This window comes from Barbus barbus (genome assembly GCF_936440315.1).
Source record: "Barbus barbus genome assembly, chromosome: 31".
Lineage (NCBI taxonomy): Eukaryota > Metazoa > Chordata > Actinopteri > Cypriniformes > Cyprinidae > Barbus > Barbus barbus.
In genome coordinates, this window is record NC_136759.1 from 8,090,681 (window position 1) to 8,109,305 (window position 18,625).

General features: G+C 36.1%; 3 protein-coding genes across 5 annotated transcripts in view; 1 reads left to right on the forward strand and 2 right to left on the reverse strand.

Moving 5' to 3' along the window:
• Positions 1 to 130: 130 nt before the first annotated feature.
• Positions 131 to 5,381, reverse strand: mrpl44 (mitochondrial ribosomal protein L44). 2 transcript variants are annotated; one of them, XM_079387303.1, is made up of 5 exons: positions 5,131 to 5,381; positions 2,517 to 2,739; positions 2,195 to 2,440; positions 1,517 to 1,695; positions 131 to 1,204 (listed from the first exon to the last, which is right to left on the reverse strand). In XM_079387303.1, exons 1-5 carry the CDS (start codon positions 5,301 to 5,303, stop codon positions 1,027 to 1,029), a joined length of 999 nt encoding a protein of 332 aa, XP_079243429.1. In that variant the 5' UTR covers positions 5,304 to 5,381; the 3' UTR covers positions 131 to 1,026. The 2 variants fall into 2 exon arrangements, with proteins under 2 accessions (XP_079243429.1, XP_079243428.1); XM_079387302.1 differs by having other exon boundaries at positions 2,180 to 2,440; positions 5,131 to 5,316.
• A 733-nt stretch (positions 5,382 to 6,114) lies between these two features.
• mffa (mitochondrial fission factor a) lies at positions 6,115 to 15,144 on the reverse strand. Of its 2 annotated transcripts, XM_079387307.1 has the most exons (8): positions 14,984 to 15,144; positions 13,369 to 13,585; positions 12,120 to 12,286; positions 11,878 to 11,969; positions 9,514 to 9,678; positions 7,708 to 7,761; positions 7,534 to 7,618; positions 6,135 to 6,988 (listed from the first exon to the last, which is right to left on the reverse strand). In XM_079387307.1, exons 2-8 carry the CDS (start codon positions 13,583 to 13,585, stop codon positions 6,857 to 6,859), a joined length of 912 nt encoding a protein of 303 aa, XP_079243433.1. In that variant the 5' UTR covers positions 14,984 to 15,144; the 3' UTR covers positions 6,135 to 6,856. The 2 variants fall into 2 exon arrangements, with proteins under 2 accessions (XP_079243434.1, XP_079243433.1); XM_079387308.1 differs by lacking the exon at positions 9,514 to 9,678 and having other exon boundaries at positions 6,115 to 6,988.
• A 1,028-nt stretch (positions 15,145 to 16,172) lies between these two features.
• Positions 16,173 to 18,625, forward strand: part of egfem1 (EGF-like and EMI domain containing 1) — a gene marked incomplete at its 5' end in the record, with an annotated part of 52,917 nt that continues 50,464 nt past the window's right edge. The window contains one exon of the mRNA XM_079387284.1: positions 16,173 to 16,252. Coding sequence (XP_079243410.1) covers positions 16,173 to 16,252 — 80 coding nt within the window. The remainder of the gene's footprint in view (positions 16,253 to 18,625) is intronic.

Sequence of the window (18,625 nt, forward strand, 5' to 3'; positions counted from 1 at the left end):
AGAAAGAACTGTCATGTAACACTGAACCAAGTGTGAAATTTAAGTAGAAAGACTGAAATTGTATTTTCTTGTAAAACATACTACAATAATGTGTTATATACACCTTTAATTTTTTTTTTTTTTTTTTTTTACAGTGTACACAATTGTTTTTAGTTTAAGTAAAATTTAGACATTAAAAATTATGAACCGCAAGATAATTCACAAGAATTCATCTCTTTATACAGTGCAAGTACAATATTTTACTGTGTTAAAGAAATCAATGGAAGAATGAAAGATGATGCAACTGAAGGAAAACCTACTGAAACTTTTTATAAGACTATTCATTTAAACTCTTAGTGACAGATTGGTTTATATTACAAGTTCATTTTATTAAGTTTGACTGGCATTTAAAACATGAATATGGTGGTTTGCTCATCAGGATTCATTAAGATTATAGACATAGCAAGATGTAAAAAACGGTAGGTTGAATACTGTAAAAAAAACTTCAAACAAAGATAATTTAACAACAGAAGAGCAGTTATCTGCTTTTCTAATCACCACTTGTGCTGGCCAAGTAAGAATCTGGCTGATTAGATGAGTCAAACATCTTTAAGGTGACCAACTTGGAACCACTGAGCAAAACCAGTATCCATGACAACAAAAAGTTCTATCCAGACTGAACACTTCAAATGGAACATTTTGTTCAGAACTTTTAGAAGCAATGAAGCTTACCATTTATATACATCAATAATATGCAGCAATAAATGAAAGAAGAAGAATATCTAAAAAACATGCACCTGCAGAACAGATGAATGTTCTTATGGTGGATGTATATGATGATTTTAATTACCCTAGTATGTAGTACATCAAGAGTTTCAGTCTTTCTGGGATATTAAGTTGGACTCCAGTGACCCGACGGACACATTTCAGCAAATTAAATCAAGTTTCAACCTACATAGAGCAGATGATGCATGTACATATTTTGGCTCCCACTGGAATCTGCTCTTCAAGCCACAGTACAAAACATTGATCGTTGGAGTCTGTCATTTATCCACTGGTGAGAGCCTGTGCGCTGGGCTTCTGAAGCTGCTCACGGGGGGCAGTGAAGTCCCACGGTCTGCGGTTCTCGGTGAAGCCATAGAGTTTCCTCAGAGCCACGCGTGCTGCCTCTTCTTCAGCAGCCAGGACAGTCTCGCCTGGACCTTGAGCCAGCAGCTTACGGTCACTGACACAAAAAAAGACTTGGCATTTTAAAAATCAATCAAAAACCTAAACCTAGAAGAGTATTGATTATTTGCCATAGTGTGTCTGAAAAAGTTTCCTGGAGTAAAGACCAGAATAAATCTGACTCGACCCTGAAATGACACTTCAGATTAATCAAATAGAGCTTTATTTACAGACTGTGGAGTATAGATCAGGGTTTAGATACATAGCAGTGTGACATTACACAATGATCTGTAAATATAATTTTTTTGTTACTAACTTATCAGTGAAATTAACAATGACCTCATGCAGCTTATTAACGCTTGTGTCATACCTGTAAAGCCCGACGAAATAGAGAGGGAGGACGGTACTGGCGCCAGCAGACCGAATGAGGCGAGGCTCAGGCAGAGCTATACCTTTACGGGTCAGTTCTTTAACCAGCAGCCCCATGGGATCAACCACTTTCCACATGTCAAACAGATCTTTCCCTATTAGCTGAGTCACCAGGAAATCCTGCAAAATCACACACCCAACAAATGGATCAACAAGTGCACAAAGATTAGGGTCTGTAACACATGTAATATAACAATTAAAAATATATAATAAAACTTCTATAATTACATACAATTAGAAATTTTATTTTTAAAATTAATTTTAAATTTCACACGCACACACTTATAAATAAAATATAATATTAAAATGATATATAAATATAGCTAGACCGATACATAAATATAGATATCTGTTAAATATGTATACATCTTAAAAAAGAAAAATAAATGACAAATTTATGTATATTATATACATACACATACATACATATACACAATTATTCAAAAATTTTAAATAAAATAAACATGTAATTCTAAAATTAAACATTAGAAATTTTATGTTTTTTAATGTTAAATCCCCCCCCCCCCACTCCACATATAAATAATATATATAACAATATAATTTCATTTAAAAAAAACAAAAATAACAATCATGAAGTGTTAACTTTTTTTTTTTTTACTCTAATGAAAAGCCCGGCTCGCAAAGGCCCGCTGCTCTGCTCCAGAGCACCAATCACAGCGAAGAACGTTCCTTGCAGGGTTTCATCTGGAACAGGAAACTCTGCACTCATCGTCAAATCCTCCACTGCGAGGTTCCGTGCAACGTGACACATGACCTCTGACCCTGTCAGGTGGCCTACGACAGCTGCCACACCCTCCTCAGGCAGGCTGGGAAAGCTGCCCCTGCACCAGTCACTGAGGAAACCCTGTACAAAACAACAGAAGGAGAGGAATATGAATATCATACCAATTTTTGAGCATAAGACTCCTCAGTGTTCTCACCTTTGTGAACTGTTGACCGTGCACACGCAGCTCGGCGTTGTCTTTCAGGTTGAGGGTGGTTGTCTCCAAATCAAGGCCCAGCGCTCGCCTCCTCTCCTCCTCAGATCGCAGGTAACACGTGCTCACAAATGCCGTCTTCAGAAGCTCCAGAGAGAAACTCTCCTGCAGTCGGGCACTGAAAGCCTCCACTTCAGCATGATGATCAAAGTTTGGCTGCTGGGAGCTGACGGGAAGAGAAAAGAGGGTTAAAGAGGTGCACATAAAATAACAACATTTGTGTGTGTGTGTGTGTGTGTGTGTGTGTATGTGAATTGTGGGGATTTCCATAGACTTCTATAACTTTTATACTGACCAAACAATATTTTCTATCCTCTAACCCTTAACCTACCCCAGGGGTGCCCAACCCTGGTCCTGGCGATCGACTGTCCTGCAAAGTTTAGCTCCAACTCTAATCAAACACACCTGAAGCAACTAATTAAGGTCTTCAGTTTGTGTTTTATTAGAGTTGGAGCTAAACTTTGCAGGACAGTCCATCGCCAGGACCAGGGCTGGGCACCCCCGACCTACCTCTTACAGAAAACCTGTTTGCATTTACACTTTCAGATAAACAGCACTCGCCAGGCCAGTCCCCACAATGTCAAAAATTTCAGGTTTTACTATCCTTGTGTCCCCACAATGTAGCATAAACAAGCACACACACACACAGGTGTGTAATTTGATGTCATTAAAGTTTTGTTTATACATAAAAATACAAAAATTTAATTAAACGAGTAAATGATGACAATTTTAATTTTTGGGTGAACTATCCCTTTAAGAAGGTTTATCAATGCCAATCATTTCAAAATGACCTAAGATATAAAAAAGTGAAAGTCGTGACGTATTGTCAAGTATGGTGACCCATACTCGAAATTGGTGCTCTGCGTTTAACCCATCCAAGTGCACACACACAGCAGTGAGTAGTGAACAAATGCACACACACACACACCCGGAGCAGTGGGCAGCCATGCTGCGGCGCCCGGGGAGCAATTGGGGGTTCGGTGCCTTGCTTAGTAAGATATACTAAGATAAGCATTATATATATATATATATATATATATATATATATATATATATATATATGCCTCAAACCAGTATTAATAGTGGTATTGTATGAGCTGCCATCACATTTTTCTTTGAAAAACAACATGCTCCTAGTTTAAAACGTAAAAAAATAAATACTTTGAGTATTAGTCAAGCATTTTCATTACCGCAGTGTATACTTTGTTAAAGTGTATTAAGTGAAAAGCCTGTAATTGATAGGAAATAAAAAAATGCTACTATTTCAGCCTCGAATAGATGACAGGATAAAGTAACGACTAGAATGCATGGGGTAACACATCTGCAGGTTTAGTGGTCACAATACAAACAAACGAAGAGAAGGAAAGTCACAAAATATCACCAACAATCTCATTTATCCGTAAAATGATCAATACATAATGCGTTTATATTGATATTTACTGGCTGTTACTCAAAACCTAGTGTGTTGCCTACCTAGACAGCATTTTGTTGGGATCACAGGCATGCTCTAGATATAATGTCTAGGTCATACCTGTCAAGTATACCGTTTTGGCCGGGAAATTCCCGTAATTTACCCTTCTTTCCCACCGTCCTCCCGTATTAGTATTTTCCCGTAAATCTCCCGTATTTTAACCTGCGTTATTAAAAAAAAATAAAAACGGCCCCCCAAAAAAAATCTGAGCTCTGTCACTAGCCTCGCGATAACTGCCACCTGCAGTAGCCTACAGGTTAGCGTGTGAGGTCAGATGATGAGTTGATGAGTTGATGAGTGACGACGCGGGAAAAAAAGAAGAAAAAAACAGACAGATGATGGACGCCAGGACAGAGAAGGAAGGCACTCCTGCCAAAACAGTCTTAAAGAATGCAAAGTCTGCAACAAATGAGTACAATAAGTCACTAAAAGAGTAAAGAAAAGTTATGTGAAATGAAAATAAAAACTGTACAAAAAAGCAATATGAAATGAATGAGTGTGTGAATGTGAAAAGAATGTGGAATGAAAATGAAATGTAAAGACAAGCAATGTTAAATGAACAGAAAATATGCAAATAAAATAAATTTAAATAAATGCTCTTCATATATACCCTTTTGTGTTTTCATTTAGGCTATGAATGTTCACAGCATGTCAGTGTCAACAAAGGTAGGCCTATCATTGGCTTTATGCACAGCTGCACTACTTCCTGAACTTCAGGCAGCTCCTTTGTTTCCTGTCTGCCATTATTGGACAAACTGATCACCTGGACTAATCAGTTTGTCCAATAATGGCAGACAGGAAACAAAGGAGCTGCCTGAAGTTCAGGAAGTAGTGCAGCTGTGCATAAAGCCAATTGTAGTTTATAAGTGGTTGACAAGTGGTGATTTTAGCTTTCTTGTCACCTGTCTTAAAATGTAAGGGATACTGGAGCTTGGTTGGGGTGGTGGGACTGCTCGCGGCGGGCGCCGGAAAATTTCCCTTATTTTCAAATCCAAAACTTGACAGGTATGGTCTAGGTAGGCAGCTCACTATGATTTGAGACACAGCCGGAGAGTATCACAAGTGGCCTTGAGATGTTCTACTGACCGTGGCTTTGGAGGCGGAGGTCCCTCCATCTTTCTCTTCCTCTCCATGATGAGCGTGTAAGCCTTCATCCATCTCTTCTTCTCTCTGATGTGTGTGAGCATCACTCCTCTGCACACATGATGGAAATGCAGAGGTAATACAGCGCGACTCACGAGCGCCCTGCACGCCGCCATGACAGCCGCGACGGAAAGCGGGAGAGAAATGTCCACAGCGCCACCACGTGTCCGGAGCACTGAGTTTGTGCTGTTTCTTCTTCTTCTTCTTCTTGTGTCGTTTATTGGCGGTTGACAAGCCAACTTATGGTCTATTACCGCCACCAACTGGACTGGAGTGTGAAGTTTGTGCTGTTTGTCAAGGTGGACTCCAGAAATAACAAATGAACATGTCGCCACAAGTGATTAAAACTACCCAAAGTTGTGTAATACTTTTTAATAATCATCAATATAGCAATTACTTATTAGTACAATATAAAAAGTATGAATGACCATGGTACTTAATATAAGTTTTAGCGTTGTTATTTGTTAATTAAAACTATTTTTTATTTTTTCCAGTAAATGAAATAGTTGAAATAAATGCATAATAAATAATACATAATTATATGAAAAACTTAAATAAAAAAAAATAGATACAAATATGTAAGTATTAGATAAACTTAAATGCAAACAAAAATATTGCCTTGGCAACTAACTGAAATAAGTTAAGATACTACAATTACGACAAATAAACTAAAATGAATATAATTAAATCTATTTGAAAATAAAAATGACAAAATAGCCTAACAAAATTGACTAAAACTTTTAAAATTGGTCAAACCTAAAAAAATAAATACATAAAAGTTTTTTTTCCTAAATATAATATTATAGTAATATAAAAATAAATACTAAGTACATATTTTTAAATCACTAACAATATATATATTTTTTTACTTTTAATCTGTCATGCTCAAGACCAAGAAATGAAACAAACAAGCAAATCCAGAAGATTAAAAGCAGACAAGATAGAGTGCAGTTCACTACTGTTGTCATTTATTAAAATAAAAGCGTTTTTACTACAATATTCATGGCTCTGTGAGAGGAAAAACTGAATGTGTATCATTTCAGTAATATCCTGCAGAAATAACAACATCAGCATGTTACAATAATGTACATAAATAATGACCAGGACTAAACTCACACTTAACAAGTATGGTTTCTTCGATGCAAGTAACATACAGATGTACATAACGTCCCTAAAATCACAACAGTCTGTAAATATTCTTATTATTCAATATTATATACTTTTCTTTTGACTATGCCATATCAGTGCATTCCATTCCATTGGTCTTTGTAAAAGTTGACATAATATTGTACTAATTTGTATAGTAAACCTATGGAAAAATAAATGATTACAGCCAAAGCTCAAAGACAGGTGAAGTAATATATACATCTGGTTCATGCTTGAAAACAAAAAAACAAAAACAAATCAAAAAGTAATTAAACGTACAAAACCAAGAAAAACAACAATTGTACAGTTGTACAAATAAAAAAAAAAGTATAAATACATATTTATAATAATAAAATGAAACCAGATAGACAAACAACACGAAAGCTATCTCTGACTTTACCGCTCTTACTGTGAAGAAAATAAAACATTTTAGCCATTAAAAAATACGGCTAAAGTTTGACACATAGAACAGAGGGGCGGAGTTTTGATTTGGCCCCTCCCACATTGCAGAGTCCATGTAGCTTCAGCGACGGAACCAAACCCAGCTGTTGATAAGCCAGAAAGCTACAGTGATGGAATACATGATCATTTCTCGCTTGACTCTCTCTTTGTTCTCCTCCTCCAAGAGCTGCAAACGCCGGTTCAGCTTGACAATCTGTAATGACATGAAATCAAAGGAATGAATAAACCCCTCCATCTCTCAGGTCAAGTAATGCACAGTTACACAGACTACTGTTTAAAAATTTGGGATCAGTAAGATTTTTCTGAAAGAAATTAAGACTTTTATTCAGCAAGGATGCTTTAAATTGATCAAAAGTGTGAGTAAAGTCATTTATAATGTTAAATAAATAATGTTCTTTGAATTTTCTGTAGAATCCTATCAAGGTTTCCGCACAAATATTCATCAGCACTACTGTTTTTAGCATTGATGATAATACAAAACTTTTCTTAAGGCACCAAATCAGCATATCAGAATGACTTCTGAAGGATCATGTGAGTAATGATGCTGAAATGTCATCACAGGAATTCTTTTGTACTGTTTTGTATTTTTTATCAAATAAATGCAGCCTTGGTGAGCCTAAGAGACTTCTTTCAAAAACATTTGAAAGGTAGTGTATATAAAATGTGTCTTTAATTTTTTAAATTCTACTTTTACATGTTTCTTTAAATCCTGTACAACATTAAAGAACAGAATAATACCTGTCTGCGTAGAGAGGTGGCGTCCACAACAGCCATGTCATCTGCTCCTACCTCCAGAGTCGAGTCCAGTGTGGCCAGGGCATGCCTGTCAAAAACATTATTTCATTTATAAGATACTGAGATTGTATTGAGAGAGACGAGAGGGACGAGAAGGAAGAGATGAGAGGAAGTTACCTGTTGTCATGCTGAGGGTTAGAAAGGGTTGAACCCCCTCTAAGAGATGGCTTGCTGAGAAGCGGATATGGAGAAAGTGAGAGAGGGAAAGGACAAAAGAAGACATAGACAGACAACTTTAATAACATGGACTTCAACTGGAATACAATATATATTGCAGGAGGTCTTAGTCTCACAAATAAACCTTGCAAAAGAAATTATGACTTTATGGTAAACCAGCCAACTGCACAGATGTAAAAAAAAATTGTCTCATTTTCAGACAGTGGTTTTACACAAACCTACATTTGAGTTTAGTGCCTGTCAGTTGAATTGAAGTTAATGCCATTCTGAAAGCTACTAATGAAAAGCCAAGCAAGTCACAGGGCACAGGAAATGAGCTCATGAATACCAACTGTGCAGGTATTCACAGAAACCAAAATTAAAGGAATGTTCTGTATTCAATTTAAGGCTGTATCAATTCACAGCATTTGTGGCATAATATCGTTCACTAAAGAAAAAATGATAATAAGAAATGTTTCTTTAGCAGCAAATCAGCATATTAAAATGATTTCTGAAGGATCATGTGATATGTGACCCTGGAGCACAAAACCAGTCTTAAGTCGCTGGGGTTTAAATTTTCGAAATAGCCAAAAATACACTGTATGGGTCAAATTTATCAATTTTTCTTTTATGCCAAAAATCATTAGGATATTAACTAAAGATCATGTTCCATGATGATATTTTGTAAATTTCTTACCGTAAAAATATATCAAAACTTTAAAGGTGGTTTTCTCAATATTTCGATTTTTTTGCACCCTCAGATTCCAGATTTTCAAATAGTTGCATCTCAGCCAAATATTATCCTATCCTAACAAACCATACATCAATGGAAAGCTTATTTATTCAGCTTTCAGATATTGTATAAATCTTGTCAAAACATTGACACTTAAGACTGGTTTTGTGGTCCAGGGTCACATATTAAAGACTGAAGTAATGGCTGCAAGAAATTCAGCTTAAATTACATTTGCAAAATTAATTACATCACAGCAATAAATTACATTTTAAAATGTTACAACAACAGTTACTTCAAACTGTAATAATTTCACAATTTTACTGTTTATTGTATTTTTGATCAAATAAATGTGTGTCAGTGTATATTTTAAGGAATAATACAGTAGTGAAATATAATAACATAAATAAGTTCTCATGTAACCAAAAATACAGCTGATTTTTTTCTTAAATTTAAATAAAATGATAAAAAATACATTTTTATTTTTATCATGCCACAAATGCTATGAATATAGATTAAACTTGCAAAGAACACAAACATTTCTTTATAAACTATACAGCAATGCCACAAATCGCTTGTGTAATATTAAATGAAATCTAAAAGCTCAGGGGAAAAATAAAGGATTCCAACAAAAGAGAAAGAAATAAAATCTTGTGCGCATTTCTACTCATGCTAAACATAAAACCCCAAATCGAGAGTCTGAGAAAGAAATGGAGTTTAAGAAAGCAGCGCGTCCACATCCAACAGCAAACAACACAAGAGATAAAGCTGTCGTTTAACAAACTACCTCTTAAAATTTTAATATGTAGGGTTTTGTGCTTTGCAGTTGAAAAGAGATTGTTTGTCTGTCAGTGCAAATATCCTCAGAGCATTTTCTCTCCAAATCAGTTTGTTATCAGAATGACACGTGAACGTCTATCAGTCGTAGAGGACTTTGTTCCTGGATTAATCTGATTAGTTAATCGCTGATGCAACAGCTAATTTAGCCAAAAGTCAGTCTTTCAGGGCAGATTCAGGGGTCTGATGTCAAAGGTCACCTGCGCTGGTTCTCGTCCAGGACCTCCAGGACCTGCTGGTAGGCCCGACGTGTAGTGGACTGGATGAAGGAAAGGACGCCGCGAGTGCTGAAGAGGTTATAGCCATCCTCGGCACCACCGAGAGGAGCCATAGTGCGCAATGCAGCAGAGGGGGAGGGAGTCATACTGACCGAACCACAAAGAGAGAGAGAGAGAGAGAGAGAGAGAGAGAGAGAGAGAGAGAGAGAGAGAGAGAGAGAGAGAGGTAAAGAAAGAACAAGAGAGGAAAAGTAGAAGATACAAGTGAGAGAGAAAGTCAAACAAATTTTAGGTTTCAGAAAGAAGGAAATAAAAGGAGAAAGAATGAAATAGGAGGAGGAAGAAAATAAAGACTGCAACAGATGGGCAACAGCCTCACCATATATACAAAAGGTTCACAATCCCAATACAAACCCAAACAAGCAAACTCTCATCGTTTAACAACACAAACACACAACCTCAAAAGCAGATCTGAAACGGCTGAACTCACATCAGACTAACGATGAGGCTGTTTACTGAACCATAGAATCCATCTATTCGACACTAATCCAAACAGACACAACTTCTTCTCTGAGATCCATAAAATGGTCTGCTTTAAAAATAGTGCACATCAAAAACAGCTCAGGTATTTGTTAGGTGAATCTCATGACCAGGTCACATTTCACCAGCCCCAGAAAAAGTTTTATTATTAATTATGCACAATTGTTCATACTACATGCTTACTTTCTTGTTTTATAATCTGTATAAAATAAGGGTTATATACTGTAATATTATTGTTTTATTTAAAACTAATTTAACATATATATTGTTTTTGTATAGTACAATAATATTTTTATAGTATATCCTTTGAATAGTTTAGCAAAATGTTTTTGCAATGAGAGTATTTATTAAATTTATTAGAACTGCCATAGTCATGAAAAAAAAGCTTAATTTTCTTTAAGCAAATATTAATTAGGTCTTTCGTTTAAGGTAAAACAAGACTTGGAAATATTATTGACAGGTTTTGTGTAACTAATTACTGATGTAAAGGAGAACAAGTGCATTGATGGGATTGTGTACTGTTAATTCACATAGTTAATTTTGTTTATTACTATTGTATTAGTTAATATTGTTAAATAACTACATACACTACAATTCAAAAGTTCAGGGTCGGTAGTATTTTTATATTTGAGATTCTTATGCTCACCCAGGAGTATTTGCATGCATTTATTTGATTAAAATACAGTTATGAAATATTTTTACAATTTAAAAGAGCTATTTTCTATTTATATATTTTAAAATGTAATTTATACCTGTGATTCAAAGATGAAATTACAGCAGCCATTATTCCAATGCTCAGCGTCACATGATCCTTCAGAAATCATTCTAATATGCGATTATTATCAATGTTGTAAACAGTTATGCTGCCTAATATTTTCATAGAAACTGTGATACTTTTTTTTTGAGGATTCCTTGATAAATAGAACATAATTTTTTCAAAATAGAAATCTTTCGTATCATCATAAATATTTTTACAGTCACTTTTGATCAACTGAATGCATCCTTTCTTAATAAAATGATTAATCTCTTACATACTGACCCTAAACTTCTAAAACGGTAGTGTGCATACGTTATATTATATTATGTTATATTAGTAGATTCTGTTAAAATGTTTTTTTTTTACTAAATCTAAGTTAAGAGTAAAATTTAACAAAACAGTTTGTCTGATGGACGTGACGTGTTTAGATTAGTAGCAGAAGCTGTATTAGTCTTCATTTTATTGGGGTCTAGAAAAAGAAAGAGAGATGCTGGTCAATGGTGGGTTTACGTACTTTTACTGACAGCCCAGCCAATCAGAAAACACCATGTCAAAACAAGCAAACAACTGGTTGAAGGAGAATGACTGATCTGTTTTTTTAAGTACAAACCATCCGTGTGAACAGCTTCTCAATGCCAGGAGTGGCCATTCATTAGAATAGAATAGAGAACAATAGAGTAGAATAGAGCTGTCAAGCAGTCACGGCATGAGAGAAATTGACTGACAAAGCAACTCTAAACTACACTGACCAATATCACAAGTTGTGATAAAATTGGTCTCGACCATGACTGACAAGTGTGATCGCTTCACTCCTATACATGCAATAACATGCACTGAGGTTAAAAAAAAAAAAAAAAGCACAAAAGCCAAACTGAAAGGGCTTGAAACTAAACAATACACATGCATGGTTCTAACTCACCCACTTTGAGTCAGCATCATGACGGGAGAAAGAGAGACAGCAGGAAGGAGGAAAAAACATATAATGGAGTGAGAGTGCCAGAGGTGAAACAAAAGTATGTATGCGTGTGTATTCGTGGCTTTGCACTCACATGGAGTCATTTCTGGCGAGCTGGCTATTGTGATGCACACCTGTGTTCTCACTGACCAAGCGCTCTCTACGTGTCCTGGATTGCGTGCGCACCTGTGTGAAGCAGAAACAAACAAAAGTGGACAGGTGTTCCTCATTTTACTAAACCCAAGCTGACACACTGTTGTTCTCTTTTTAGTGATGTTCATTACCAGTCACATTTACACAGCTTTGGTCTTGCTAAATTTGGTCTGTCCCACTTACTTCTTCATTGGGGTGACTGGTGGAGCTCGGCTGCTCCACTTCGAAGTCAATGGGCCTTTCGTTGAGTGTCAGGACCCGAGGTGGTGTCTTGAGGGACAGTGTTGACTCCAGTGTGGTGGACTGGATGAGGTCTAGATCTCTGGGAAACTGCATGTGATCACTGTCTCCTAAAAGGGAAGATTGAGCAAATGATCAGATATTCAACCCTTTGACAATTGGTTAGCAAATGGAACTGACCAAACATGCATGACTTTTGTTTTTATGTAAAACACAAAAGAAGATATTCTGAAGAACTGTTTTTTATTTATTTATTTATAATTAAAAGTCACTGGGGTCCAAAACAACATTTTATTGTCTAGATAAAAAAAAAAACACAAGGAATATTTAAAAAAAAAATTTTTTTTGTGTCCCACAGAAAAAAAGTCATAAAGGTTAGGAACCACATGAGACATAAGACAGAAATAAATAAGACAGAATTTAAATTTTGGGGTGTTTTTTTGGGGGGGATTTTTGATTTGGTGAATTTTTACTTTTTTTTTATGAAAAAAGAATTTAAAAAAAAACATACTGGGAACCATTGATAGCAATTTTTAAATTTGTAATTATTTGTTTGGTTTCTACAACGGGTTTATGGTTAAAGGCCTAAAAAAGGTCTGTGCTTAACACAAGATTTTCATGTTTTATTCTACAGCATAAAATGCATCAGATTTACTAGTCTGCTTTGCAGCATCATTGTGTTTAAAATCATACTCCTGCAAACTATTCAAACTCAAACTTTCAGGATTTTTTTTTTTTTTTTTTTAAATATAGAGTGAAAACTGTCAGAAGCTTAGTTGTGCGACTGTGGTCTTAGCCATTTATATGTTTATCTTTTTATTTCTGGTGTTCGTATTTAGATTTCAAAAGTCATGTAAGTTGTGCTCATGTGAAGATTATCATGAGAACAAAATATGTGAGTATCATGAACTTTTGTTGGTCACAGGGCCTATTTTCTGCAATAATCCAAAAGCCAATGGAAAAATGCCATTAGTTTTTTTTGTTGAGAGAACCAGTGCTGCGTTTCTCGAAAGCATTGTTGCTCGTAGAACTAATTGTCACCAATGAACTATAATCGACTTATGATTACGATGCTTTTGGGAAATGCAGCCCAGGGTGATGCAAATTTTTGGCCTGGCCTACAAAAAAAAAAACCTCATTACTGCACTATATCCCACTGTAATGTGCAAACAAAGATCTTCCCATCTCGTACCTGTCACCACGATTCTCTCGGGAACGTGCATCATTGCCGTGTGGAGCATTGTCTCATGCTCTGGAAGTTCCTGCTCTTCAGGCTCATACGGAGCCACTTTGAGCTGCTCAGGAATACGCATTCTCTGACTGATGCCCTCTGTGTACTCCAGATCATAGTGGATCCGGTTCATCTCCGCCATCTCGGCTGTGGGAGAGGGGAATGCTGCTCCATTCATCTACAGGGAAAGAGGAGGGGGGTTGTGATGTGAGGACCTAAACATCTTAATCAATCAAAACAAAAATCTAAAGGAATGTGCACAGAATTCCTATTGGAATTTTATCATACATTGAAACCAATCAAATGGGATCACACAGGAATACAAATTTAATGGATGCACACAATATTTAGATATTTTCTTCTTTTAATTCCTTCTTGTACTGTAATGAAAAAAGTTTCATGCCAGGACAGCTAAAAGAAACCAGGGCTGCGTTTCTCAAAAGCTTCGTAACCCTAAGTAGATCATAGAACCATTGCCACCAATGGTCTCAACAATCAACACATTTCACGATGCCCAGATTAGAAACCAGATGACAATCCCAAAAAAGGTCCTTTATATCCATCTTGCATTTTATTGCATAGGTAATCATTGTTATTTTTATTGTTTTAGTATTATCTTTATACTATTATAGCATTTATTAGTATTTTACACTCACGTTTAATTTTATGTTTTCATCTTAATTAAAGTTTGTCATTTTGAAATTTTTATTTATTTTTTAAAATATATTTCTATTAAACTTTAATCTATTTTTATTTCAGTTTTAGTACTTTCATTTATAATTACAATACAATTTATTTATTTTTTCGCTTATTGCCAAGGCAACGTTTCTCATTTTCAGTTTTAAAATTTTCAACTAATATTTATATTTTATTCAAGTTTTATTTCAATTACTAAAAACAATAATAGTTTTAGTTTCAGTTAACAATAACAACACTAATTCTAAAAGATCTAGTTTTGTTATGCTTAATCCAAAAATGATCCCTTATAAATTATAAAACGAAATACCTCCAAACAGCAAACCATGCAGCAAAACCGGAATCACAGGTTATCCTACCTGGCCTGTGACATTTACCCAGAGTTCAAAAAGAGCTCATAAGACTGTAAACTTGGTTATGTGGTAACTAAATAATACCATTTATGTAATATAGATAAATAACTGATGCACCCACTATCATCCCAGATCCTCAGGCTAATATGAAGCACAGAAAGGAAAGCAGCCGTCATCTGTATCTTGTAGTTGGATCATGAGATCAACTATTTCAGGAAGCAAAATGCCACTGAATACACTGGCTGCTCCAAAGTTTAATCTCTTAGTAACAACAACAACACCAAAATGTTTCATTTATGACACAAGGCAGCATTGACAGCAGCAGTACTACTTGTAATATTTTGTTTGGAAGGTTTGGGTGGATCAGTTCAAAACAAACAGAAAATACATAACAAGGTACTTTAATGTGTCATATTTGGGCCGTAAAAACTGTGGAAATAGATGATGAGCACAACAGGGCCCCAGAGTACATCAATGACAGCTGATAAAGGGCCGAAAACCACATCACAAACCTTTCAGACACATACCTTCACCGAGAGCAGATCCGCCGAATTAGACACGTTAAAGTGAAATGCTGTCGTAAAACGCGATTATTTTGTGCTTTTTTTTTTTAGAAATAGACAATCATCCCGCAGTACAACACAGACCTGCGTGCAGCCGGCGGACGCTGTTTGAACCGACAGAGCGTAAGAAGCGCTTTTCAAAATAAAAGTCTCTCGGTATCTCATTTAAAAGTCTCGCGTTTTCACTTTCTCTGGTGAAAGTTTGTTAATTATCAGTCTGTAAATAAGTTCATTTCGGGTTGCATTCCCTCAAGTCACAAAACAAGGAAATACACAACTGTGATGAAAACGTCTTGACACAATTATTTAATAATTATTTCTATTAAAGTTGACTTTTTGATTAACTGTTAACGTTACATTAAAAATCACGATCCACCGGCTGATTAGACACGTTAAGTTGTGGTAAATGGTATATTTTCTGTTATTTCACATGCTATAATGACTTAGGCGCAACACAAAACATTTAGGCTACATTTAGCAGAATAAAACCTAATTGGTTTGTATTGTGGTATTACAAAAGCAAAAGGATATTCACAAATGTGAAACACAGAATTTGAGAAACAACAGCAATGTTATGTGTGTGTGTGTGTGTGTGTGTGTGTGTGGTTTATGAGGACACAAATTTGTATAATGACATGGGTATGACAGAGGTATTACAATATGAAGGTGGTTTATGAGGACACTGCCTATGTCCCCGTAATTAAAAAGGCTTAAAAACATACTAAATTGTGTATTTTTGAAAATCTAAAAATGCACAAAGTCTCCTGTGAGGGCTAAGTTTAGGTGTAGTGTTGGTGTAGGGCAATAGCACACACAGTTTGTTCAGTATAAAAACCATTACGCCTATGGAGAGTCCCCATAAACCACAAAAACCAACATGTGTGTGTGTGTGTGTGTGTGTGTGAGTGTGTGCTTGGAAAAGCGCTGAGCGATCGTCCAGTGTGTCTCAGTGAGCTCCCAGTCGAGGATACAGCTCCAGGTCTCTAGGATGCTCGATGCAAGGAGAAAATCTTTAGTGCTTTCATAAAGTTATGTTAACTACAGCACCTTACTCGTGTATAATGAAGTGATCGGCCACTGTAAGTGGACGGTGGGCCCCTGAAACCTGCTGACCACAAGCCCCGGAGAGTGTTTTCTGTGGATGCTGTGAACGATGTGCTGCTCCGTGGCGCTTCTGCTCTGCTGTGTGATCGTGTCTCTGAACGGCGCAGCATCAGACCTGCAGCCAGACATGTGAGTCATATTATATCTACTTTTAGTCATGTTTTGTGGTCGCAAAAGTCGTATACGGGAAATTCTTATCTGAAACTTAATTCCAACATGTGTAGGCTACAACAAAACAAACTGTGTTTTATCTCAAAATAATCAAAAACAACACTTTAGAATAACTTTAATTAATACGTATTTACATAGGATATCATAACGATCATTAATGCACATTCAAATAATAAGAAATGTCTTGACGTTTTAATAACGTTAATAACGTTGACGTTAAAACGTCTTAACGTTTAGCCTAATATAAATTTTCATTTTCACATAGAACATGCATGATATATTTTTAGTGATTAAAGTTGTTATTAGTTATTACTTGTCAAATAGTAAATGTGTCACCAGTGTTTTTAAGAAAATGTAACATCATTTCTCTTATGAAATGTTTATCTGTGATCCGTTTTATTAATATTAACAAACAATCATAATCTTTGTTATAGCACAATAAATTGAAAGGTTCACCTATATAGCCCTAATTAATCTAATTAAATAATGCGTTATTTCTGTAGGGATTTAATTGCTCTCTAGGTGTCGCCATAAGCACCAGAGTCCATTTGAAATGTGAATTTATATTCAAACATAAATGATTATTAAATAAATGAATTTATTCTGTTAAACACTTGATCATCATATTTTGAACTTGTAGCCTATATATCACATAGTCACTCAAATTTTGCCCTGTAAGAATTTGTAAAGCGTGACTGAGGCCAGTGAATCAACGCCCCTCTGAGTCTCTGACACACTGGCTCCAGGGCTGATCCGGTGTGTGACTGTGCAGTTTATCTGCGAACCCCCTAATTAACTCAGGATGTGTTGTATTTAGCCCAGATGGTCAGAGGAAGCAAACTGAGAGAGAACAGGACCCTCTGAGGCAGAGCCCAGACTCACCACACTAATTTCAAGAATTTAAGAAGCAGACTATCACAGATGGATTATAAGTAACAACTCATTCTGCAATATCCTGATTTATTTATGAAGGTGGAATGCATTCCCAGCGATTTTCCATACTCTGAGCTGTGGATAGGGTGCTCTAACATTTGGACAACCATAAGAAAGGTTTAAATCAACAAACAGCTTCTGACAGATATGGATGTAAAAAGATATATGAGGTGAAGTGACATTCAGCCAAGTATGGTGACCCATACTCGGAATTCGTGCTCTGCATTTAACCCATCCAACGTGCACACACACAGCAGTGAACACACACACACCCGGAGCAGTGGGCAGCCATTTTATGCTGCAGCGCCCGGGGAGCAGTTGGGGGTTCGGTGCCTTGCTCAAGGGCACCTCAGTCGTGGTATTGAGGGTGGAGAGAGCGCTGGACATTCACTCCCCCCACCTACAATCCCTGCCGGCCCGAGACTCGAACCCGCAACCTTCGGATTACAAGTCCGACTCTCTAACCATTAGGCCACGACTTCCCACATATATATATGTAAAGTATATGTACTTAGCTATACTTTAGGACCATAATTATCCCTAAAATGGTCTAATTGTGAGAAAACCTCCCTTTGGAAATATTCAGGTATATTTTCAATTGGAAAATCGAATTATAAATGAAAGCATATCCTGTTTGAATTCTAAATATATATAAATAAATAAAAATTGGCAGTAGGATTTGGCTTAATCTACAGCACTGTTATTTTATTATTTATCAGTATTTATATTATTATTTTGCATGTCACTAGTTAAATGTGTGTGTTGGTGCAAATGATCTGAACATGTGGTTCAGCGTGTTCTTGGAGCATCAGACTTTACAAGCTGTGAGAACATTGTGTCAACATCCTAAAACCAGCTGTTTCCGCAGCCACAAGATCTAAGAGCTGATTATTGATTTATGTTCTCAATTGCTCATAGTGCCATAGCATGATCAGAGCCCAACTCTTTAGTTTTTCTTCATATCCTTGTAGTGGCATAATAAACAAATGCAGAACATCAAGACCCAGCACTGATATAAATGATCTTTACTCTAACAAGCCAACTTTCCCTTTGTCCTCACTGTTTAGGGTTTGCAGTTATTAGATTTAGTCCCCAAGTCCTCATGTGGACATCCTTGTACAAATGAACTTATCCCAGTATTTAGTGAGGAACACATGCATATTAGTATCCGTAAACCTGCATACTCCAAGCTGACAACTATAGGGTACACATATGTTGACCCACATACGTGTTCTTCTGTGAGCATTTATGTTGAAACTAACAATGCTTTTTTTTAGCATGTGAACAAGATGGGTACACTGAAAAAACAAACTTTGAGGTATAGTAAAATATACTAGATTTACTGTCATAATTTTTACATTGTAATATTACAATTAATTGAGAACTAGAATTTCTAAG